Source organism: Acinonyx jubatus, chromosome B4 (assembly GCF_027475565.1).
Source record: "Acinonyx jubatus isolate Ajub_Pintada_27869175 chromosome B4, VMU_Ajub_asm_v1.0, whole genome shotgun sequence".
NCBI classification, from domain to species: Eukaryota; Metazoa; Chordata; class Mammalia; order Carnivora; family Felidae; genus Acinonyx; species Acinonyx jubatus.
Genome location: NC_069387.1, coordinates 123,625,040 through 123,647,290, shown reverse-complemented (window position 1 = coordinate 123,647,290; position 22,251 = coordinate 123,625,040). Strand labels below are relative to the sequence as shown.

The 22,251-nt window shown below is 41.8% G+C and overlaps 1 protein-coding gene across 2 annotated transcripts in view; it reads right to left on the bottom strand.

Annotated features, from left to right (window-relative positions):
• Positions 1 to 347: 347 nt before the first annotated feature.
• Positions 348 to 22,251, bottom strand: part of TCP11L2 (t-complex 11 like 2) — a 41,892-nt gene continuing 19,988 nt past the window's right edge. Inside the window, exons 7-10 of one of the 2 annotated variants that reach the window (XM_027070938.2) lie at positions 11,379 to 11,563; positions 11,002 to 11,183; positions 8,416 to 8,588; positions 348 to 2,801 (exon numbers count right to left, since the gene is read on the bottom strand). In XM_027070938.2, coding sequence (XP_026926739.1) covers positions 2,560 to 2,801; positions 8,416 to 8,588; positions 11,002 to 11,183; positions 11,379 to 11,563 — 782 coding nt within the window. In that variant the 3' untranslated portion in view covers positions 348 to 2,559. Of the gene's footprint in view, positions 2,802 to 8,415; positions 8,589 to 11,001; positions 11,184 to 11,378; positions 11,564 to 22,251 lie in introns of those variants that run through there. The other variant, XM_027070940.2, reaches the window with a different exon arrangement.

Here is a 22,251-nt window from a genome sequence, read left to right as displayed (position 1 = left end):
GTGAACATGACCTGATCTCTGTAAGGCTCTGACAATCACCAGAACAATCATTGTAGAAGAACCACAATAAAGACTGTGCAATATTCCAGCCCTGAGCTACCAAAAGGTGGTTTAGAAAACAAAGAGGGCACCTGGGTGGCTCAGTCAGTTAAGTATCAGACTTCAACTCAGGTCATGATCTCACAGTTTGTGAGTTTGAACTGTGTGTCAGGTTCTCTGCCGTCAGCATAGTGCCCACTTCAGATCCTCTGTCCCCTCGCTCTCTGCCCCTCCCCCACTCATTCTCTCTCGCTCACCCTTGCTCTCTCAAAAAATAAAAAAAATACAAAAAACAAAGAGACACTGGCTATCTTCAAATAATTTTTAATGTTTTAAAATTTAACTAGTGCACACAATACATGTTTTAGCAGAAGAATGAAAATGTGTATATGGTGTTTAATAAAATTGACATTACAAAACAAGACCATGTTAAGAAAACCTCAAAAGTAGAAGTAAACATTTAAGTAAAACAAAAAAAAGAACACAACATGCTAAGGGATATGCTTTTAAAAATCCTAATAAATGTAGTTGCCTAAATCCAGACTTGAGACATTGAGATTTACCTTGGGACTTAAAAAAAGAAAGAAAGAAAAAGAAAAAGCAGCAGAATGCCCTTCATTTTAAATGCATTTTTAAAAATGTCTGCACATTGTTTTCCCGCTGGCAATTGCAGTATAATCAAGTATACAAGAATACCAGCTGGGTTCCAATCTGATAATAAAAAAGTACACTACTCAGTCTTGCTGTTAAGTATGTGGTTTACCTCGGAAAGCAACAAAAAGTCACACTACACATTACTTTTCCACGTCAGAACCCTCTGCCACCCACGCTCCAAAGTGAACACAATTGAAAATTACCTTGACTTAAGAGAAAATGAAAAAAAAAATTGTTTTCAGCACCTTATGGTTTCTAAGCACAGGAAAACATGGGCAGAAGGGAAATACAGGAAGACGACGGGGAAATGGGTAAGACCAGTGATGTGCTCTTCAGGAAAATTCTACTCATAACAGCTGCTTAGATGGGTAGAATGGCAGATGTATATATTGGTCATTGTGAGAAAAAAAAAAAAAAGACTTTCAAAATTTCCTCAAGTTTTGGCAGATCCCTCCAACATGTAAAGATTGGAGATAATTTATTCACACAATCATGTCCTAGAACTTTACCAAATGATTAAGTAACACCATAATGGTGGAGGTCAGAGTGAGGAAAAGGAGGTAAGGTAAAAAAGAGTACTCCCTCCTTTTGACCTCCTACCCACTCTTCCCTACCAGACTACTAAGATTCAGTGGGTCCTTAGAAAACAAAATAATCCAAAGGTGTTTTATGGGAATAAAGTACTTTCTAGATGGAGTCTGCCCAGACTGTAGTGCTTCCCTTAACATTTTAGAAGTATGTAATTCTCGGACAAGCAGATTTCTCCAAAACCCCAATGACAACCAGTGCCAGCTTGGCAAAGTTTTGACTTAATGCTCAAGAATGTCAAATGATAGTGATGCTTAGAAGAGCATCTTGGTCATAGCGGGGTAAGAATCTAATCAGCACAGGAGGCATTTGCTAACAAGTTATATGGCTAAAAAAATCCAAACTTCAACTATTTCGTTTTCGCATGTGAACTTCACTGACAATGGGGGATCTCCTGGGGATCTCGTTTACTGTTAACTTCCCTTCTTATTCTAAATAAACCAATTCAAACCACTCCTGCCTTACATAAAAATATTAACATCTTATATAAACTTTACCAATGGCCTGAGAAATGCAAGGACATTCACTAATATATTTGTGCAAAACTTGTTTCTCTCAGAGAGCAGGGTAAGTTACAGGCAGAAACCAACCTCTAGAATAAAATTTTAGAAAGGATTTTTAAAAATATATTTTCACTAAATGAACAATAGAGGTTTTACCTAAAATGTGTACATAGCTTTAAAATGTTTTTAATAAATTTAAATTCTAGACAAATACTGGCAATTGGTAATATAAAATGTGATTTGGTACATTTCTGGGCTTTATAAACTTACTATGTAAGTTTTTGTTACACATTAATAAAATTTAATCGTACATTTCAAATACAATTATGCTTATGTCACATCATTTATTCAGAACATCAGTCCCCTTGGTTATCCTCATGACTTGCAACCCTTTTAAGAAGTTGTAACAAAATTAAAAATCATTAGATTTGATAGTGACAAGTGAGGAAATACAACTCCTTAAAGGTTGAATGAACAAGCCACATATAAATGCTTAAGAAAACATTTACAAGTATTATATAGGTAATATAATTAATTATAAATTGCTTTCTGTCCATTAAAAACATCTCTTTTGAACTTGAAAATGATGCATGAATAGGGTCTCTATGATGTGCATGTCTTCTGCAATGCTAATATTACTGGATTACACAAATTCAGGCTAACGCTGCACCACAAGCAGGACTGAGGATGTGCCACATCTGTAATGCCACTGGTGGAAACAGACTGGGTACCAAAGTGCTAGATTTCCAACCTCGCATCCAATGTCAGTTCCTCTTTAGTTAGCAGATGAAGCATCAGCCTTTCCCATGGCTTCCTCACCGAAGAGCAGCTTTCGAAGTATATTTGCATAAAATGGTCCATACACTTGCTTGTTGAGATTCACAATGTTTGCATATTGAGAGCCTAGCACTTCTAGCTCCTGCTGAATGATAGCAAGGCCTCCTGGCACGGGAGGCATGCATTTTTGAGGACTTGGAAGACAAAGTAGGCTTTTCATGTATAGTTGGATTCGTTTATCTGGAGAAAAATAAAATATCTTTATCTGACCCTTTATTAAAGAATATGAGTTTTTAAAAAGAAATGAGAATAGTGATTATGGTAGGTAGATTGCAATTAATATTCCCAATTCTTTGCCCTCCCTGTATCCATGCCCTTTACAAGTTGGTTTTGCAGCTCTTCCATGGAAGGCTGGAGACCGTTTCCCCATGTCTTGAACTGAGGAGGCCTTATAGATTGTTCTGGCTGATAGAGAATGCGGTAGAAGCGTTGGTATGCTAGTTCCAGGCAGAGGCTCCAACAGCCATGGTCCACATCTGTTCTCTCCACCCATCACTGCACATGAACAAGCCAGGCCTGCATGAGAGACCATATCAAAGGAAGCCCAGCTGTTCCATCCGAGGCCATCCTAGACCAACCTACAGCCAACAACCTGTCACACTTGAGAGAGTCCAGCCAAGACCAGCAGAGCAACCTAGCCAAGCCCTAGCTGTCTGAATACGCCTATGCAAGCCCCCAAGACCAGATGAACTACTCAGTTGTCCCACAGACCTGTGAGCAACACTATTTGTGTTGTTTTAAAATACAGAGTTTGAAGTGGCTTGTTACACAGCAATGGCTAACTGACAAAAAAAATGCAGGACACTTTTAGAGCAAGACGGGGCCTCTTTTACAAAAACTCAATACCTAATGTCCATAATTTTAGTTATGTACACAACAGCTAAGTTTGTAAACTAGCTTTGCCAGCTTGGCCCCACACAGTGTTTTTTTTTAAAAACAGAAACCATTTAAAATCAGGGGATTTCACATAGAAATCCAAACTTCTGATTCCTCTAGAAAGATCTAGAAGTCAGGCAAACTTGGGCACCCAAAATACCACATGCCAAGGGGGACCACACTTCCAGGATTTCCCAGAACAGTCAAAGTTTATACCTGTTGTCCTGGCATAATTAACAAGAGTGCTCTAAAAAGCATCCTGGTTTGGACAATAAATTATACGGTTACCCCACCTATGACCAACCATCTAGAGGCACCGAGGAGTGGCTGCCCCAACTGGCACTCGGTTGGCCATCTTCTCTGTCCTCCTAATCCACTGCTTCAATGCATCTGCGTGTGAGGTGACTTTACAAAAGGATGCGAATGCATAAATAAATTGGGCTGCAACAGTATCAGGCAAATAATACCAGACCAACCAGATCTGCCACAGGCCACGCTGCCCCGAGGACTTTCTTTGGCCGTGGAAACAGAAACTTCACAAAGGAAAGTTTGCTAAGGAGAACACAGTCCATCAAATATGGACAATGATGACATGAATGAAACTCTTATCTCCAAACACTTCTCCCAAAAGTCACATATTGCAACCGGATCTGACCTAGAACTCTAAGTCCCAATGTCCCATGTCCTTGTCTTAGCCAGAACTGTTTTCTCTTACTAGACTGCTCTTCCCTCTCTCCTCATCTCTGCCCAAAGGCCAAAGCATCCTTCAACGCCAAGCCTAAAGTTACCTCCTTTCCATGGCTTTCCCTAACATCTGTCAGATAATCATGCTATATTACTGTTACTTGGGAACGTGTGTCTCTCTCCCTTCTTAGATGGGGAGCTCTCTGAGGGTGAGGGATCTTTATATCCCTGGTCTGGCATGTGGCAGGCACATCACAGATGCTGCCTGAGTTGAGGTGAGAATGAAATGAAAAATCTCCGTAAAGGTGAATACACCCAATTGAAAACAACAGAGTCAGGGAGGACCGGGGTGGGCGAAGGCAATCATAGAGGACTCGGCCTGACCTGTAATTTGTCAACAAGAAGAAACCATTCGTGTATCACTTGCATAATTGAAAATTACTTTAAAAAAACAGAGATGGCTCCAAGCATGCAAATAGTCTCCATGGCAGGTAATCTATAAATAATTTTTATCTGGTTTCCATACGCATTTGAAAAAAAGCTGGCTTGAAAGAAAACTTTTTAAATTATCTTTATAAAAGGCTAAGAACACAGTGGGAGCTGTATGCCATTGTAAATAAAGAGCGCATCACTCAAGAACAAAAGAGGGCAGACTATGGATATTGGGAACAGGGGAGGAAATCCATGGGTGACTGGTCCTTCTTATGTGCCCAGGATTCCTCTGAGTGCTTAATTTACTCCAGCTCTTCTGCAAGCAGAAAATTAAGGGTCAGTTGGGTAATAAATTTCCCGTTAGACCTAACTCTTAGAAGCCCAGGTCTGTTTTCAACACAGATAGAGTCCGAACACCTTCCTGAAAGATTGCTGAAAGAGTAAGATTCTTTCAAAATTGTTATTATGCTGACAAGTGGCTCTGTCTCCTCTATGGACGAGTCAGTTTTGAGGCCAAGACGAAAATGACAGAAGCGTCTGTCCACTTAGGAGCAGCCAAACCAAGTCCCTGCCAAAGGCGTGCCCTTGGCTTCCCGGATTGAAGGAGAGACCTTGACGTGAGTCAGCTGAGTTGCTAGGCGATGCTACTTTGAGGTTAAAAAATGCTTTCATTTTTTATGAAAAATGCAAAAGAGCATTTGCAAAAGAGCAGGAAAGTTGGACTGGGGATAGCTGAGTGAAAAAAAAAAAAAAAAGGTGCTTTACTGGATATTAAGAGGCCACCGTGGGGTGGGGCCATCCAGCTGGGGCATCCCAGCTTCCCTCTCCCTTCTGAAACTACAAGTACTTCCCTTATCCAAAGCAAGGGCACAGAGGACACCTGGATGCTTTGGCCATCATGCCAACCAGTAGCAGGGCTCCAGTTCTGACTGGAGTGCCCTCCAGGAGTAGTTAAGAATATGAGCTCCAGAGTAAGACTGGCTCAGGGAGAGTCCCTAGTCTGCAACCAGCTGGTTACATGAGAGACATTCACCCAGTCTCAGTCCCCAGTGCCCTCACCCCTTCCACAAAACAGTTGGATCCTTGAACATGGGGATGAAAGGCACTGACCCTCCCCCACCATGGAGTCAAAACTAGGCATCTAACTTTTGACTCCCCAAAAGCCCAACTACTAATAGCCTACTGTTGACCAGAAACTTTACTGATAACATAGTTGACTAACATGTATTTTGTATATGTATTATACACTTTGTTCTTACAATAAAATAAGCTGGAGAATAGAAAATGTTAAGAAAATCCTAAGGGAGGGGTGCCTGAGTGGCTCAGGAGGTTAAGCGTCCGACTTCGGCTCAGGTCATGATCTCACAGTTCGTGAGTTCGAGCCCCGCGTCGGGCTCTGTGCTGACAGCTCAGGGCCTGGAGCCCTCTTCAGATTCTGTGTCTCCCTCTGTCTGCCCCTCCGCTGCTTGCACTCTGTCTCTTGCATTGTCTCAAAAATAAATAAACATTTTTAAAAAGTTTATAAAAAAAGAAAATCCTAAGGGAGAGAAAATACGTTTCCAGTGCTGTACTGTATTTATTAAAGAAAATTTGTATGTAAGGGGGCCTGCTCAGTTCGAACGTGTGTTGTTCAAGGGTCAACTGTACTTATGTAATGTCATCTCTGAGTCCAGCCTGGTACAGGGATACAGCAGAGGAGAGACACGCGTCCCACCCTCACGAGGCCTGCACACCAGTGGGGGCTAGCGGCATGTGGAACAGACTGCAGACAGCCTTCCCCTCTTCCTCCCAGGAACACAATCTCCCAGGTATTGGCTGTTCTGCTGGAGACCACGGGCTGTGAGGACAGACACGAGTCGGCGGGGAAGGGCTCAGCCACAGGTGGCTGCGGCTATGCTGTGTCTGTCACTGCCGTCCACAGTCACCTCCCAGTAGCCCACGGGGCTCCTCCCCAGCACTGCTCCTTTCTGGGGAGGGGTTGAAGCCTTGAGCTTTAAGGGGCCTAGATCCCAGCATTCTATGTCCCTAGTGGGTAAGGATGAGAGAAACTATGTGAGAGCCTCAAATAAATAATAACAAGTATTTGTGTGCTTAGGGAAGTCAGTGTTGTACTTTGAAAACTTGCAAATTAGTCCTAGAATGTTAGTATGCTCCCATTCTGTGCTCTTTTCCTCCTTCTGGTCTTTGTTCTTCACTCTCTGTAGCAGACACTTGCTTTGTGCCCCACATCATCCTCTCCCCCCTCCTTATGGCCATAGCACCTGGATTCTGTTTGGGGGAAATCATCTCTTCCCTACTCTCAGACCAGGTGTTACAAGGAAAGTGGACTCACTCTGGTTCTAGGAAATGAACACACGTCTCAGGCTCAAGTCCCTTCCCCTCCGACCACCGTGACGGATTCAAGAACATGACATGACGTACAGTCATGCCAAGTGGAGCTAATGAGACTCATTTCTGGGGTCGTTCTTTGAGTTAACCGGGAAGCGAACACCTTGTTTTTTTCTGGACTCCAAGGTGGAAAGATGCAGGCTAGAGCTGAAGGTGTCTTGCTAGGATGGAAAGAGTCTATCTGTGAAGACAGCCAGCCCAAAGGGGGCAGTGCGGAGGGATGGAGGTGGGGAAACCAATGCCAGTGACACAGTCTGAGCTCCGACTAAGCTGTATAGGTAGCCAGTCCTGCTCTGCTCTTGTTGGTTATATGAGACAATACACTTCCTTCTTGCTCAAGCTAGTTCACTTCTGTCACAGGTCACAGAAAGAGTCCTCACTGATGCGTTCTCCATTTTCCCAACTCACCAACACGATCTGACACTGAAAGTCACTTGCCTGGCAATCAAGTCCAAAAAAAAAAAAAGCCCCAAATCATGCCTGCCAGCTCACAGAAGAACTGGTACCTGCTTTCTGTGAACATATTGCCAGGTTTGGATTGTTGCACTGATCTAGGATTTTAACACTACTGGTAGCATTATGTTATTTTCTCCATAAAAATCTATTGGCTAGGAATTTACCCAAGGGATACAGGAGTACTGATGCATAGGGGCACTTGTACCCCAATGTTTATAGCAGCACTCTCAACAATAGCCAAATTATGGAAAGAGCCTAAATGTCCATCAACTGATGAATGCATAAAGAAATTGTGGTTTATATACACAATGGAGTACTATGTGGCAATGAGAAAGAACGAAATATGGCCCTTTGTAGCAACGTGGATGGAACTGGAGAGTGTGATGCTAAGTGAAATAAGCCATACAGAGAAAGACAGATACCATATGGTTTCACTCTTATGTGGATCCTGAGAAACTTAACAGAAACCCATGGGGGGGGGGGGGAAGGAAAAAAAAAAAAGAGGTTAGAGTGGAAGAGAGCCAAAGCATAAGAGACTCTTAAAAACTGAGAATAAATTGAGGGTTGATGGGGGGTGGGAGTGTGGGGAGGGTGGGTGATGGGTATTGAGGAGGGCACCTGTTGGGATGAGCACTGGGTGTTGTATGGAAACCAATTTGACAATAAACTTCATATATTGAAAAAAAAAATCTATTGGCTGGATAGTAAGATAGAAGGCCCTGGAACAACTCCCCCCCCCCCCCCCCCACACTCTATTACATATACACGCAGAAGAAGCAGTGAGTCCCAAACCTTTGAAAGTACAAACTCCTTCTTTATATTTTTAATATGTATTCTCCCAAAGGAACGGGTAATCTGTTTATGCCTAAAATGTAACGGACACTTGACACTAGTCAAAACCATAAAGTTAAAGCAAATTGGAATTGAAGTAGAAACCGATAAAAACATGAGGACCCACCAATCAAGGACCAGATAGGATTGTCCTCCTCTTCAATGCTTGAAAATTGACCTATAAGATTAGCTTGGACCTCAGCATTTAAAATGGATAAACCTCTCTCCACCAGGGCCTTGTTAACCTCAACACAAGTCTGAACACCGATAGAATTCAGGACTTCCTTCAAGTTAAAGGTCCTAAAAAACAAAACAAAATTGCATCAGTAACACTTTTCTGTTCATTAGTTTTTATTTATTTTTAATATACCAACTTGTTTCAAATGTCCATCACTTTTCATTTATACAGACAATAAGTACCTCCATTAGCACAAACTTAGAATATGGTAACTTCTCCTAAACATCAACCTTTGTATGTAGCAGATTTTTTAAATGGTTAAAGCACTCAATTCTGTAGGTAGTGTTTAGTTGGGAAAGCATTCAGAGAAGTGTGGTCCCTGAAAAGAAGTCTGCATCCTCGTTTTCATGCAGGACCATCAAAAAGGAAAAGAAATTACCTATTTACTCCTTAGAATAAACCCTTGGGTCTGAGTGGATTTATTCATAGATTTGTTGTTGTTAAATCTATGCTTATACAATGAGGTAAAGTCAATTCCTTTATCCATGCCTGAACAGTGCATCCATAACACCAATCAAAAACAAGAAATGAAGATATTCAGAGATTAGTACCATAATGACAAATCACCTAAAATTCTTGACCTCTCATGATCAAAGATAAGAAGCTCCTTCCTACTGTTACTTTCAAGTAACCAATCAAAAATCCCAAATACATAGAGTCCAGAAAATCATAAACAGTAATTGGTAGGGGGTTACTTAAAAAGTAAAAAAAAAAAAAAAAAAAAAAGGTAATGAGAAAGGGCATGTGTTGGGTCCACACTATCGAGGAATGATCATTAAAAATGGTCTCTTGCTGTCCATAAATGGTCTTTGTTTTTTATTTTTTAAGAGAGAGAGAGAGCATGAGAGAATGCAACTGAGGTAAGGGCAGAGGGAGAAGGAGCAAGAGAATCCCAAGCAGGCTCCACACGCAGCATGGAGGCCTGTCGCAGGGCTCAATCTCACAACCATGAGATCATGACCTGAGCTGAAATCAAGGGCTGGATGCTCAAGCAAGCGAGCCACCCAGTCGCCCCTAGAAAAGGTCTTTAAGATAACTACGTGCAAACTTGGAATTAAAGGGTGAGAGAACGGGGGTGGAGGTGGGAGATTCAACAAAACAAAGCGGTCAGAGAGGCAAAGCATGTATACAGGAGATGCTTTGACAACAGGCCATTAACAGTGAACATTGTCCGAGTACTTGCCATGGGCCAGACACCTGCCCTAAGTACTTCACAAGGAATCATCTTAATGTCTCACATTTGTAAGCAGGCACAGTTATCTCTTTTTACAAATGAGAAAACAAGGCTCAGAGTGTTTTGGGAACTTGTTCAAGGGCACCTAACAAGTCAATAGCAGAGCTTGGACTTAAACTCTGGTCTGTCTGACCTGAAGCCTGACTTCTCAGTAACCACTTTGCTATATGCTTTATATTAATACTTGAGCAGCATTGTGGGTTCTCGAATAAATAAAAATTCCTGGAAAGTAAGTTACCCGGTATGGGGAAATGCCAAGGTAAGACCAGCTGCAAGCCCAGAGGAGGTTTCTCTTCATTACAGGTCTTGGGTCCTGGAATGTGAAGTAAATGAGCCTGGATGCTTAGCACAGAAGCAGCAGAAAGGGCAGGGCCTTGGTTTCCCCTTTCCTCACTATGCAGCTAAGGTAAATCTTTCTCTCTCTGAGAACTCTGGATGCTGTAACCACTCGGGCTCCTTTTGGCTCTTGATATTCTGGGATTTTATCAGGTAATTTACGTGCTTTCTGAGTAATGGGCAGCAGGATAGGTGCATCTCCCTTCAAGGACAGGAAGGAAGAACGTAAGGCCTTGAAAACACCGGAAAGGGAAACCAGTAGGAGGAGCTGACCCATATCAGACCCATGAAAACATGTGATCATTGACTAAGACTAGGAATTTTCTGACTTGGATAGGATTCCCACCAGGATGATCTAAATGCAAAATCTAAATGGAATCCTAGTGTTCAATGAAGGTTTGACACTGGGAAATGAATTTAGCGAAAACAAGTCCTTCCCTGGACTTGTGTAGTGTCTCTGAAGGACAGGAGGTCACTACTCCTGAAGACTTTACAGCAGGCTGGATCAGTGAAGTCGGTAACCATTTCACTGCAGAAAGACGACGGAGTCAGAACTGAATAGGAAAGCCTCCCTGACAGGGCCTTCTGAACACTGAGCTCGGAATTCTGGTTTCTGTGGGTTTGGTTCACAGCGCTGTCAAAGAAGAGCTCTTGTCCATGCCCGTCCCAAGTGGAAACGGGACACTCACCCTGGCACTTGTCATGGAAAGGACCTCTCCCTCTCCTATGAAAGGACATCGAAGCCTTCAGAGATATCAAAAGAAATTCTAGAAAAAGAAGCTGTAAGATAAGCTTCCCTAAAGCACAGTCCTGAATATCACACGCAGACGTCCAGGGTTATGCGCCATCTCTGAAACACGTGCAGAGCCTTAAGACGGGGATGAGCAGATAAAATTGGAACTTACTCTTTGTTCATGCCTTCGAGTAGAACAGCTGAAATCCTTTTTAACCTGTTTGCAAGCTCAGGAAGGCCTTCTGTAAGAGCACCCACCATATTGTTGGTAATTAGGGACAGGCAGGCAATAATTTTCAATTGATTCAGCTTTTCTGTCAGTTCCTGAAGACGTGCTCCATCTGTCATGAGTGTCTAGCATATTTATTTTAAATGTAAAAATAGAAAGGGAAGCTCAATACCATGAAAATGTAAAACAAGCAATGTTACATCCAAACTCCCATTTCATCTGATTTCAGGAAAGTCATTAAACCACACGCAACACTAGACAGACTAGCTTAAGAATTAAAATATTGGAAGACTTGAGGGAAGAAAAAAAAAATCACTCACCTCTGGTAATTCTTTCTTCTGATAATCCCACTGCAACAGTTTTAAATAACTGTTATTTAGCACCAGTGTAGGGCTCAGGCTTGGCTTAGAGCTATTTTCAGCCCCAGGAGTTAAAGCCGTCTCAGAAAGAGAAAGCAGTTCATTTACAGATTCTTTTATCCATCCTGTAGTTTGATCAAGAGCACCTGAAAGTGAAGAGGCCACATTATTTGTCCTACAGCTGACAGATCCCTCCATGTGTGCATTCTACATGACAGACGTTACGTTAGGAACTGGCCATGAATGAAGAGACAGGCACAGCCCTTGAGGAACTTAGAGTCCAGATGGGGAGACGGAGCTGTGAACTAACAATTACAGCAGATATAATAAATGCTAGAAGGCACATGGAAGTGGAGAGAGCAGAGGTTGTCCAGGACAGACTCTAAGGAAGAGCTCTGGACTGACGCCTGAAGATACAAGACAGAGGACAGAGCTGTGACTCCAGGACAGGCGAATGGCCCATAGAAAACCCCAGAAAAGTGACAGAATAGGGCACATTCTGGATGCTACAGGCAAATCTGATTGCTGGTCCACAGAAAACCAGGGAGAAGAGACTGGTAGCAGGTGGTATTGGATGGGCAGGCAGGAGCCAACTCACACGCAATCTTGAATTTTGTGCAGAGAAGGTATTTAGACTAAAGGCATTGATTATTAAACATGTTTGGGTCCTGGACCCCCTGAGTGTCTGATTTAGAGCTATGCCTTTCCCAAAATGCACATGCATGCACTTTACTTTCAACCCAGTTCTAAGGTTTCCCAGTAGAAACAATTGGCTTTTTATACCACATTTCTTATAACACTGTATATTTAGTAGAATTTATAAGGTGGAAACTGCTTTAAAAAAATGCAGTATGAACACAGGTGTGGATTTTTTCTTTTAAAGCACCAGAGAATGAAATAAAGAATAATGACCCTGAAATTCTTCCTCAGACCCAGCGCCTGAACAGAGGTAATTTATGAGCAGCTGTGTTTGCCACACTAGAACACCACCACCCCAGAACTTTGCAACTTTGTGTCTCCTCAGTTGGCAAATGTTCTGGGTTTTTCAAATTCTGTTCATAAAGATGTAAAGGACATGCAGTCTTTTATTTAAAAGATATCCAAGGGGGGGGGGGGCGGTTGAGCGAAAGAGAGGAAATCTTCATGGGTATAATTACAATGTGGCATTAATAAGCATTTATACTGCACTCTTAATCATTTACAGCTGACACATTTAAAAGCCCTTTTAGTTATCTCAAACAAAAGCAACAGTGTACCCTAGTGCTTCTCAAATCGTGGCTGATTTTAGCATCACCTGGGGAGCTCTAAAAAGAAAAAAAAAGATCTTGCACACAGCTCCCGAGATTCTGATTTAATCAGTCTGAGATGGGGCTCAAGCATCTGTGTTTAAACACCTCAGGTGATTTAGTCCACCACCATAATGGAGTGTGACTGGTAAAACAGAAAGGACATGAGTTTAGAGTGAAGCATCATCAGCTTTCCTCTAAGGGATCTGCTGAGTTATCACTCCCACAAGCTAGTACACAGACCATTCTATGTGGCTCCAAAAGCAAGGTCAACCCCAGGAGACACTTGTACCCTTGGTTTTTCATGTGGGCAGCAATTCTCTCCATTTACTCATTTATCCAATGATAACTGAGCACCTACTATACACTAGGTACCGTACTTAATGTCAGGGACTCACAGATGAGTGAACATGTTCCCTGCACCCAAGAAGCTCTTAGTCTACTAGGAGGGAGGAACATAAGAACAAGCAATGGCTTTACAGGCACATTTGCCTAAGAATTTCCCAGGATCCATGGAGGCCCAGGCACACAGCACCTGACTTCACTTTCCACCAATACATGGTGGGTGCTCAAAAACCTCTGCTCTCTGTGTCTGGTGTGAGAGACCCAGTAGGTTTCCAATTTATTTCAGCATCTCTGGAAGTAACCGTGGCTTAGGGAATGGCTCAGTCTCCTTCAGACTGACAAGTTGATTGGTCTTCCAGGCCTGCAGCGATCTTTCCTTTCCCACCGTCATCCAGTAAAATGTTTACTAATGCCCACAGTGCAAGGTGTTTCTTGTAAACTCAGAAAGCAGAAAAGGGAATACTTCTCAATTCATTTTATGAGGCCAGCTTTGCCCTGATACCAAAACCAGGCAAAGGCATTACAAGAAAGTTACAGAATGATCTCTTTCTAAAAATATAGATGCAACAATCCTTAAGAAAGCACTAGCAAGGTAAAGTATTAGTAAGGCAAAGTAATACACCATGAATAAGGGTTGGGATAAACATCTCAGGATTGCAAACTTGGTTTAACATTAGAAGAATATTGGGGGCGCCTGGGTGGCTCAGTCGGATGAGCATCTGACTGTTGGTTTTGGCTTAGGTCATGATCTCACAGTTTCGTGAGATCTCTGCACTGAGCCTGCTTGGGATTCTCTCTCCCCCCCCCCCTCTCTGCCCCTCCCCAACTCGCACTCTCTCTCTCTCAAAATAAATAAATTTTAAAAACAAGAAAAATATCAATCACTGTAATTCAGCACATTATCATAATAAAGGAGAAAAAATGATCACTTCGGCATACAGAAACAGCATGTGACCAAATTTAACATGTGACCTATTTAGATAAAAGTTCTCAGCAAACTAGAAACAGAGCTTCCTCAATACAGAAAAGGACATCTATGAGAAGCTGCAGCTGACATGGCTTAAGTATGACATATCATACTTAAGAGTCAAACAATGAACATTCTTCCCCTAGAAAAGCAAAGATGCCCTCTCTCAAGACTACTATTGCACATCTGATTGGATGTCCTAGTCCGTGCAATAAGGCAAGAAAAAGAAATAAAAAGCACACAGGTTTTTAAAAAGAAGTAAAGCTGTCTTTATTTGCAGTCAGTGTGATTATAGATACAGAAAACCCTAAGGAATATTCTTAAAAAAACTACTAGAATTAAGAAGTGAATTTAGCAAGTTCTCAGCATGCAAAGTGCATATTCAAAAGCCAGTTACATTTCTATATACTAGAAAATAAAAATCTTACAAAATACCATCTATAACAGCATCAAAGAACATAAAATAAATGAGATTAAATTTAACAAAGTAAGTACAAGACTGATACACCAAAACTAAATGTATTGCTGAAACAGGGGCACCTGGCTGGCTCAGTCAGTTGGTCATCTGACTTCGGCTCAGGTCATGATCTCACGGTTCGTGAGCTCAAGCCCCACATCGGGCTCTGTGCTGACAGCTCTGAGCCTGGAGCCTGCTTCGGATTCTATACCTCCCTCTCTCTCTGTCTCTCTGCCCCTCCCCCGCTCTCACTCTGTGTCTCTCTCTCTCTCAAAAATAAACATTAAAAAAATTTGTTTTTAAAATAAAAAATAAAATGTATTGCTGAAACAAATTAGATTTGAGATACCTAGTTCACAAACTAGTAGACTCACTATTATTAAGATGTCAATTCAACATAATTCCAGTCACCATCCCAGCTGGCAGTTTTGCAGAAACTGATAAACTAGTTAAAAAAGCATATGGAAATTCAAAGGACCTGTAATAGACAAAACAATTTTGAAAAAGAAGAACAAAGATGGAACTCTAACACTGCCTGATTTCAAGACTTAGCCTCAATATCAGGATTGTGTAGTACTGGCTGGGAGAAAACATATAGATCAACAGAATAGGATAGAATCCAATTAAAAAAAAAATGAAGTAAAGGGGCGCCTGGATGGCTCAGGTGGTGAAGCATCGACTCTTGGTTTCGGCTCAGGTCATGATCTCACCGTTCGTGGGAGAGAGTCCCATATCAGGCTCTGTACTGATAGAGCAGCACCTGCTTGGGATTTCTCTCTCTCCCTCTTTCTCTGTCCCTCCTGTGTGCACACTCTCTCTCTCAAACAAACATTTAAAAAAGTGATATGTGCTACAACATAGGTAAATCTTGAATATACTATACTAAGTGAGAGAAGTCAGACACAAAAAAGCCACACATTGTATGATGTGATTTATATGAAATGTCCATAATTGGCAAATCCAGAAATTAGAGACAGAAAGTAGTCCAGTGGTTGTCAAAGGCTAAGGGAAGGGAGGAATGGGAAGCTGGTAGTGAGTATGGGGTTTCTTCATAAGGTGATGAAAATCTTTTGGAATTAAATACTGATGATGGTTGTATAACCTTATGCTAAAACCACTGAATTAAACACTTTAAAAAATTAATGTTATGGTATGCAAATTATACCTCAATTAAAAAAAAGAATAAAAAGTTTAGAAACAGACCCACAAATGTATAGTCAATTGATTTTCAACAAAGTTGCCAAAGCAGTTAAGAGAGAAAAGATAGTCTTTTTCCAGTAAATGGTGCTAGAAGTAGATACACATATGGAAAAATGTGAACCTTGAAATATATTACCTTGAAATGATTCCTAAGCCTAAAACTATAGACCTTCTAGAAGAAAATATTCAAAAAAATCTTTATGACCTTGGGATACCTAAAGATTTTGTAGACAAACCATTAAATCCACAAATAAAATAAAATGTTATAATTTGGACTTCATCAAAATTAAAAACTTCTCTTTTCTCAAAGGTTAGTGTTAAGAAGATGAAAAAGGCAAGCCACACACAGATGGGGGAAATTTTCACAAAACATGCATATATCTGACAAAGGATTTGTTTCCAGAATATATTGAGAGCTCTTCAATTCAATAAGAAGACAATCAAATTTAAAAACGGGGCAAAAGATTTGAATGGACACTTCACATAAAAAGATAAATGGCTATTTGCATATGAAAAGATGCTCAACATCATTCATCATCCGTGAAATGTATCTTAGAACCACAATGAGATACTACTTTCACACCCTCTATAAAGGGTCAAATTTAAGAGACTGATAATACCTAGTGTTGGTGAAAATGTAAAGCAGTTGGAACTATCATACATTGATGGCGAGTATAAAACAGTACAACCACTTTGGAAAATAACTACCAGTTTCTTATAAAGTTAACCACATATTTAACATAATGACCCAGCCATTCAACTCCTAGGTGTTTACACAAGAGAAATGGAAACATGTGCACACACAAAGACTGGTACACAAATGTTCACAGCAGCTTTATTCATAGTAGCCTAGGACCAGAAACAATGCAAATGTCCATCAACAGGTACATGAACAAAGTATGGTATAATCATATAACAGGATACTTCTCAGTAATACAAACTATTGATACATACACAACATGGATGAATCTCAAACATCTTACTAGTTTAGTAAAAGAAGTTGAAGAAAGTGAACACAGAGTGTCGTTCCACTTAATATGAAGTTCTAAAAGAGGCGAAGCTGATCTACAATAATGAAAGTTTTATCAGTGTCTACCTTTAGGGGGGAGGTTGACTACAAGGGTCAAGAGGGTTCTTTTTGAATGACAGAATTGTTTTATATTTTGTTTGTAGTTGTAGTTATAGGAGCATATTCTTTTGTCAAAACTCAGAACTACACATTTAAAGTGGGCACATTTTTTATTGCATGAATAGCATACTCCAATGAAGTTTAAAAAAGGGATATAGATTATGGATTGGCCAACTAAGTCACTGAATCTAACCCTAGTAAATGCAGGTTGAAGTCGCATACAGCTTCATCAACACTAAACACACATACAAATATTTACATTATGTAAGAGCCATTGATTGTGCTATTTAGTACTAGAAATAGTAGTCAGGGGAATGTCCTGTAAAACCTCCCCGTTTAGTATGAATGAGTTTAGTATTTGAGTTTTCCAAGATGAATGTATCGAGCGTAGTCATACATAGATTCTTCAAGGAATACAATTCCTTGAAGTCTGCTGACTTCTAATATGGTAGCTAAGCATGAAATCTTGTACCTAAGATTGAACTCTGAGTGACCCCTAAAAAGGCAACAACTGGATTTGGGGGATGGCCTGTACAATTCTGAGCAGGCAGTATTCACATAAACTAAGAGAATGGTGCAGAATATGTGAATGGGAGCCCCCGATGTTGTGCAAAGATCGCTCCCCTTTTCAGTATTCTGGAAAATATTCAGATTAACTACCCCGATTTTTAGTTAGAAGAATATAGTTCCCTTATCCATGACACCTGCTCTTTTATGCCTATCAACACCTCACCTCCCTTCTTTTGGTACTGATTTCTTTCTTTCTTTTTTTAAGTAGGCTCCACACCCAACATGGGGCTTGAACTCACAACCTCCAGATCAAAAGTCACATGCTCTGCAGACTGAGACAACCAGGTGTCCCTTGGTACTGATTTCTTTGAGAAATCATTTTCCCTCTTTCCATGCTTTCTTTTGTGAATATCAATTAAGAGGCCCCTGACCAGGAAAGCCCCCTGACCCCCTGGGGTTGGCCTAGCGGAATCACATGCCCATCAGACTTTCCTGGGACCTGAAGGGTGACTACAGCATTCAAGGATGGGCCATTTTATTTTCTTTCTTTCTTTTATTTTTAATTTTTTTAATGTTTATTTATTTTTGACAGACACACACACACACACACACACACACACACACACACAGAGTGTGAGTGGGGGAGGGGCAGAGAGAGAGGGAGACACGGAATCTGAAGCAGCCTCCAGCCTCAGCACAGAGCCTGACTTGGGGCTCAAACCCACAAACCACAAGATCATGACCAGAGCTGAAATCGGACACCTAACCGACTGAGTCACCCAGGCGCCCCAAGGATAGCCCATTTTAAAGTACACGTTAACGGTTCTGATGATGGAGCTGGGAACTTTCCCTTATTTTTTTCTGCCCAGATTCCTGATGCTCTCCTGGTTTCTGGCCTTGTTCAGGCTCAGGTATTTTAGCTTTTTTTGTGAACTGCCCCCGTCCTTCCATTCGCTTCCTTTTTTGCCAAGTCAGCCAGAGTTAGTTTCTGTTGCTTGCCATACAATCCAGTTGATGTAACACAAAAGTGAAAAATCCAAAGAAAGCAGCCAAAGCAGCAGCTTGGTTAAATCTTGGCTTGGATGCGGGAGACTTGGCTTCCAGTCCTCGCTCCACTACTTATTAGGAGCTCTTGTGTTTGGGCAGGTCATCGCTCAGCATCAGTTGGCTCATCTTCAGAATGTTCCGTTAGTAGTCCTTGACTGCCTTGTGTGCCAGGCAAAGACAATCACAATGCAGTTTCATCGGTTTTTGAAAAATATTTACGTCTCGTAGGATTTTTGAAAGAATCACATGAAATGAAGTTCTATGAGAATATTTTATCAGATATAAGATATTATCTAAATAAATAAAAACCTTTTCTTGCTGAGTATCTTAGAAATTACCTGTGGTCTGGCCCCCTCGGGGTAATCTGTTACTCTTTCCACGGGTAATTTAGTTGTTGGACCTGATGTGGTCATCTTGTTGATATTGTACATGTGACCAATCAGTGCCTAAGACTTGTAAATCAGGCAATTACATAAAATCTCTCTGTTGGCAAAATAAACTCTTTTCTGAAATCAGTTCAGAAATCTACAGTACTCCTCTCTATTAACTTTCCAATAATTATTTTATAAAAATCACATACACAAAAAATCCAACTCTTCTGTCCTTCTGCATGTTCCTGTGAGGCTCTTATTTTGATATTAGGGCACAGTGGCCGACTTTTGGCAAAGTGACTTGAGGATATAATTAACAGCTGACATACACTCTGCTTCCTGGACTCTTGATTTCTCTGGGAACATATTTAGAGCTGGGCAATAATTACCTATATGCACAACTGGATATATTCTATTCTTAAATCTCTGGAAATATCCAAGTCAATGTGAAACGTACAAATGCAGGTCACTAAGCCTGAGTTCTAAGGACAGAAACAAATCATTTAAGATGATCAAAACTGTCATTCAACCCAATATTAAGGAATTCGCTCCAAATGACAAGCTATCTTGATTCGAGACATGGAGACATTTGCACACACATGTACACAGGCATACAAATGAAACCAACCAGTAACGTGCTGGAAAGGAAAACACTGCTATGAACATAGTTACCGCAGTTCAGGTTTCAGATTCAGGTTCTATGCAGGGTTCTGTTTCCACTAATCCCTCTCTCCCTTTAGAGCTAAAACAATACAGCCCTGAAGTCACAGAATTTTTGTTGTGGAAGGATGGTTGGAAGTCATCTAGTCATATCCACCACTCAGTGCTAGCGCCCCCTCTGGAGGTCCCCCAAAGGCGGTCAGTGTCTCATTTGGAGAGAGGCAGTGCTGCGTAGTGGTTGAGCGTACAAGCTTTGGGGCAGAGACATGTCTGGGTTATCCAGGCTTCAGCAGTGACCTGGGGTAAGTACCTTAACCTCAATTTCTTCATCTGTAAACAGTGAGTGATAACAGTACCAGTTTCACAGGGCTATTGTGAGGCTTGAATGGGCTAGAGTGTTGGCACATAGTAAGGACGTAGCATATAATAAGTGCTCAACAAAATGATAGTTGGCACTGAGTACTATTAGTACTAGAGAGGCCCATTCCAAATTTAAAACAGCTGTAGCTGCTATAAATGTCAAAACTGGCTGCCTGCTACTCCCCTCCGTGGATCCTAGTCTGCCCTGCAGAACTTAACCATAAGTCCCTGATTCAATACCAACAGGGAAGGCAATGCTCACCGCCCAGGCGCATCCCGTTACCAAGCAGAATACACACAGCTTCATGGACGGCTCCTCATGTGACCCTTCGTAACCCATGCCCTCTTCCCTGGACATGCTTCAGGCTCTTGGAGTCCCTTTAAAAGTGGCACTTGTTTGGTTTTGTTCACAATTAAGACTACCCTACTGACTATCTTAACAGGAAAGCTCCGTCCAAGAGGGGTGGGATGAGGTGGGTGGGTCACCTAACGGCCTTATATTGTGGTTAATTACAGCCCAGAAGCCAGCGTTAAGAGTCTGCCAATGAAGGAATCAGTCAGCCAGCCTTTTACCAGCTGTGCACCATCTGGCATCTCAGTTTCCTCCCCTGTGAAATAAGGGGTCTAACAGTACCTACTTAACTGAGTAACTGTGAGGATTCATTGAAGTACTACTTTGTCTACTCCCAGTCTCTCTTGACCCCTCTTCCAGTCCAACTTTAATGCCCACCAGTCCATCGCAACTGCTCCCATCAAGGTTATAAAGGATTCTCATACAGTCATACCCACGGTCAAGCCTTGGCCTCAGCTTTCTTGACCACTTAGCAATACATGACATAGCAGATCATGCCTTCACTGTCTGAACACTTTCTTCACTTGTCCTACAGAACATCACCTGCTCCTGGCTTCCTTCACTTCTCTGGCTGCTCTTTCACAGTCACCGTTGCTGGTTCCGTCCCTTCCTCTTGAGCTCTACTCGTTCCTAGTCTCTTTTGCTGGATCCGTCTGCTCTTGTTGATCTCTAGATGCTCTAGAGTTCCAGGTCAGGCCCCTTCTGTATCTACACTCACTCCCAGGTAATTTCACCCAGTGCAATACTGTGGATAAGAGTATGAACAGTGCACACAGACCACCTGGGTGAGTCCCAGCTCCATAACTTACAAGTTGTGTTATGGAGGCAAGTGATCTAACCTCTCTGTGTCTCAGTTTCCTCATCTATAAAATGGGGGGTAATTTCCTGAAGTTGTCACAAAGATCAAATTAGTTAATACAGGTAAAGTGCTTGGCATATAGAAAGCATTTTATTCATGTTAACTATTATTCAGTTTTGTGGCTTGATCTATCACAAATATGCTGGTGAGTCCTGAATGTATATCCCTAGTACCCACCATTCCCCTGGACTCTAGTCCTTTATATCCAAACACCTACCTGACATGCCCATGTTGATGCCATGTAAGATCTCAAGGTTCATATACGTGAACCTGAACCCCGATCCCATACCATCTCCTTACCTGCCTTCCCCTAGTTGCCCACCCCACTAACAACCATCACTGTTCACCCTACTGCTCACGCGAAAACCTTAGCATCATCACCTCCTCTCCTTTCTCCTCATCCAACTTCCAGCAAATCGTCTTGTTCAACTTTCAAAACACATCCAGAATCTGACCCCGTCTATCTACTTCCACCACTGCCAGGTGAACCATTATTTCTTGCACATGCAGCCACAATACCGCCTACATGGTGCCCCTGTTTCCCTCTCTGCTCCCGTGCCATCTATTCTCTCTCTACCCGGGAGCCAGGGCGGTCTTTAAAAATGCAAATCACATGTTGCTCCCCTGCACAAAACTCTCCAATGACTTCCTGTCAACACCTGGAATAAACTCTAAGCTCTCATTTCCTAGCAAGGTTCTGTATGACCTGCCTTTGTCTACCTCTTGGCCTCGTCTCCGCCCACTCTCCCCCGCCTGCTCTACTCCAGCCACACTACCTGTGGTGTGTCTGTCCAACTTCACACACACGCTTCTGTCTCAGCGCCTTCGTACCTGCAGCTCCCTCTGGCTGGAATGTTCTTTTCTCACATCTTCATATGCCCCTTCCTCTTCCCTTTGCAAACTCTGCTCAAACGTTCCTTCTTAGAGAGGTCTTCTCATCTCAGTCTACCTTGTCTTAAAAAACACCACCTCCCCCACTCCTGCCCCATTGCTACCTGCCCTTTTTCCTACTTTTCTTCATAGCACTTAACACATCTGACAATACATGCTTATTTGTTTGTCTGTCATGCCTACTAGAATGTCAGCTCCCCAGGGGTCACGACATTGTTTTGTTCACTGCGGTATCCACAGCAACTGGGATCCACAGCAATCCTAGTATCTGGGGCACAGCAAGTGCTCAATACATATATATTTTTTAATACATGAAGAAATGAATAGTGCTTGAGACACAGCAAACAGCTATAAATTTGTGATGTCGATTTTAGAAGTTACAAAAATGTTTAACAGAAAA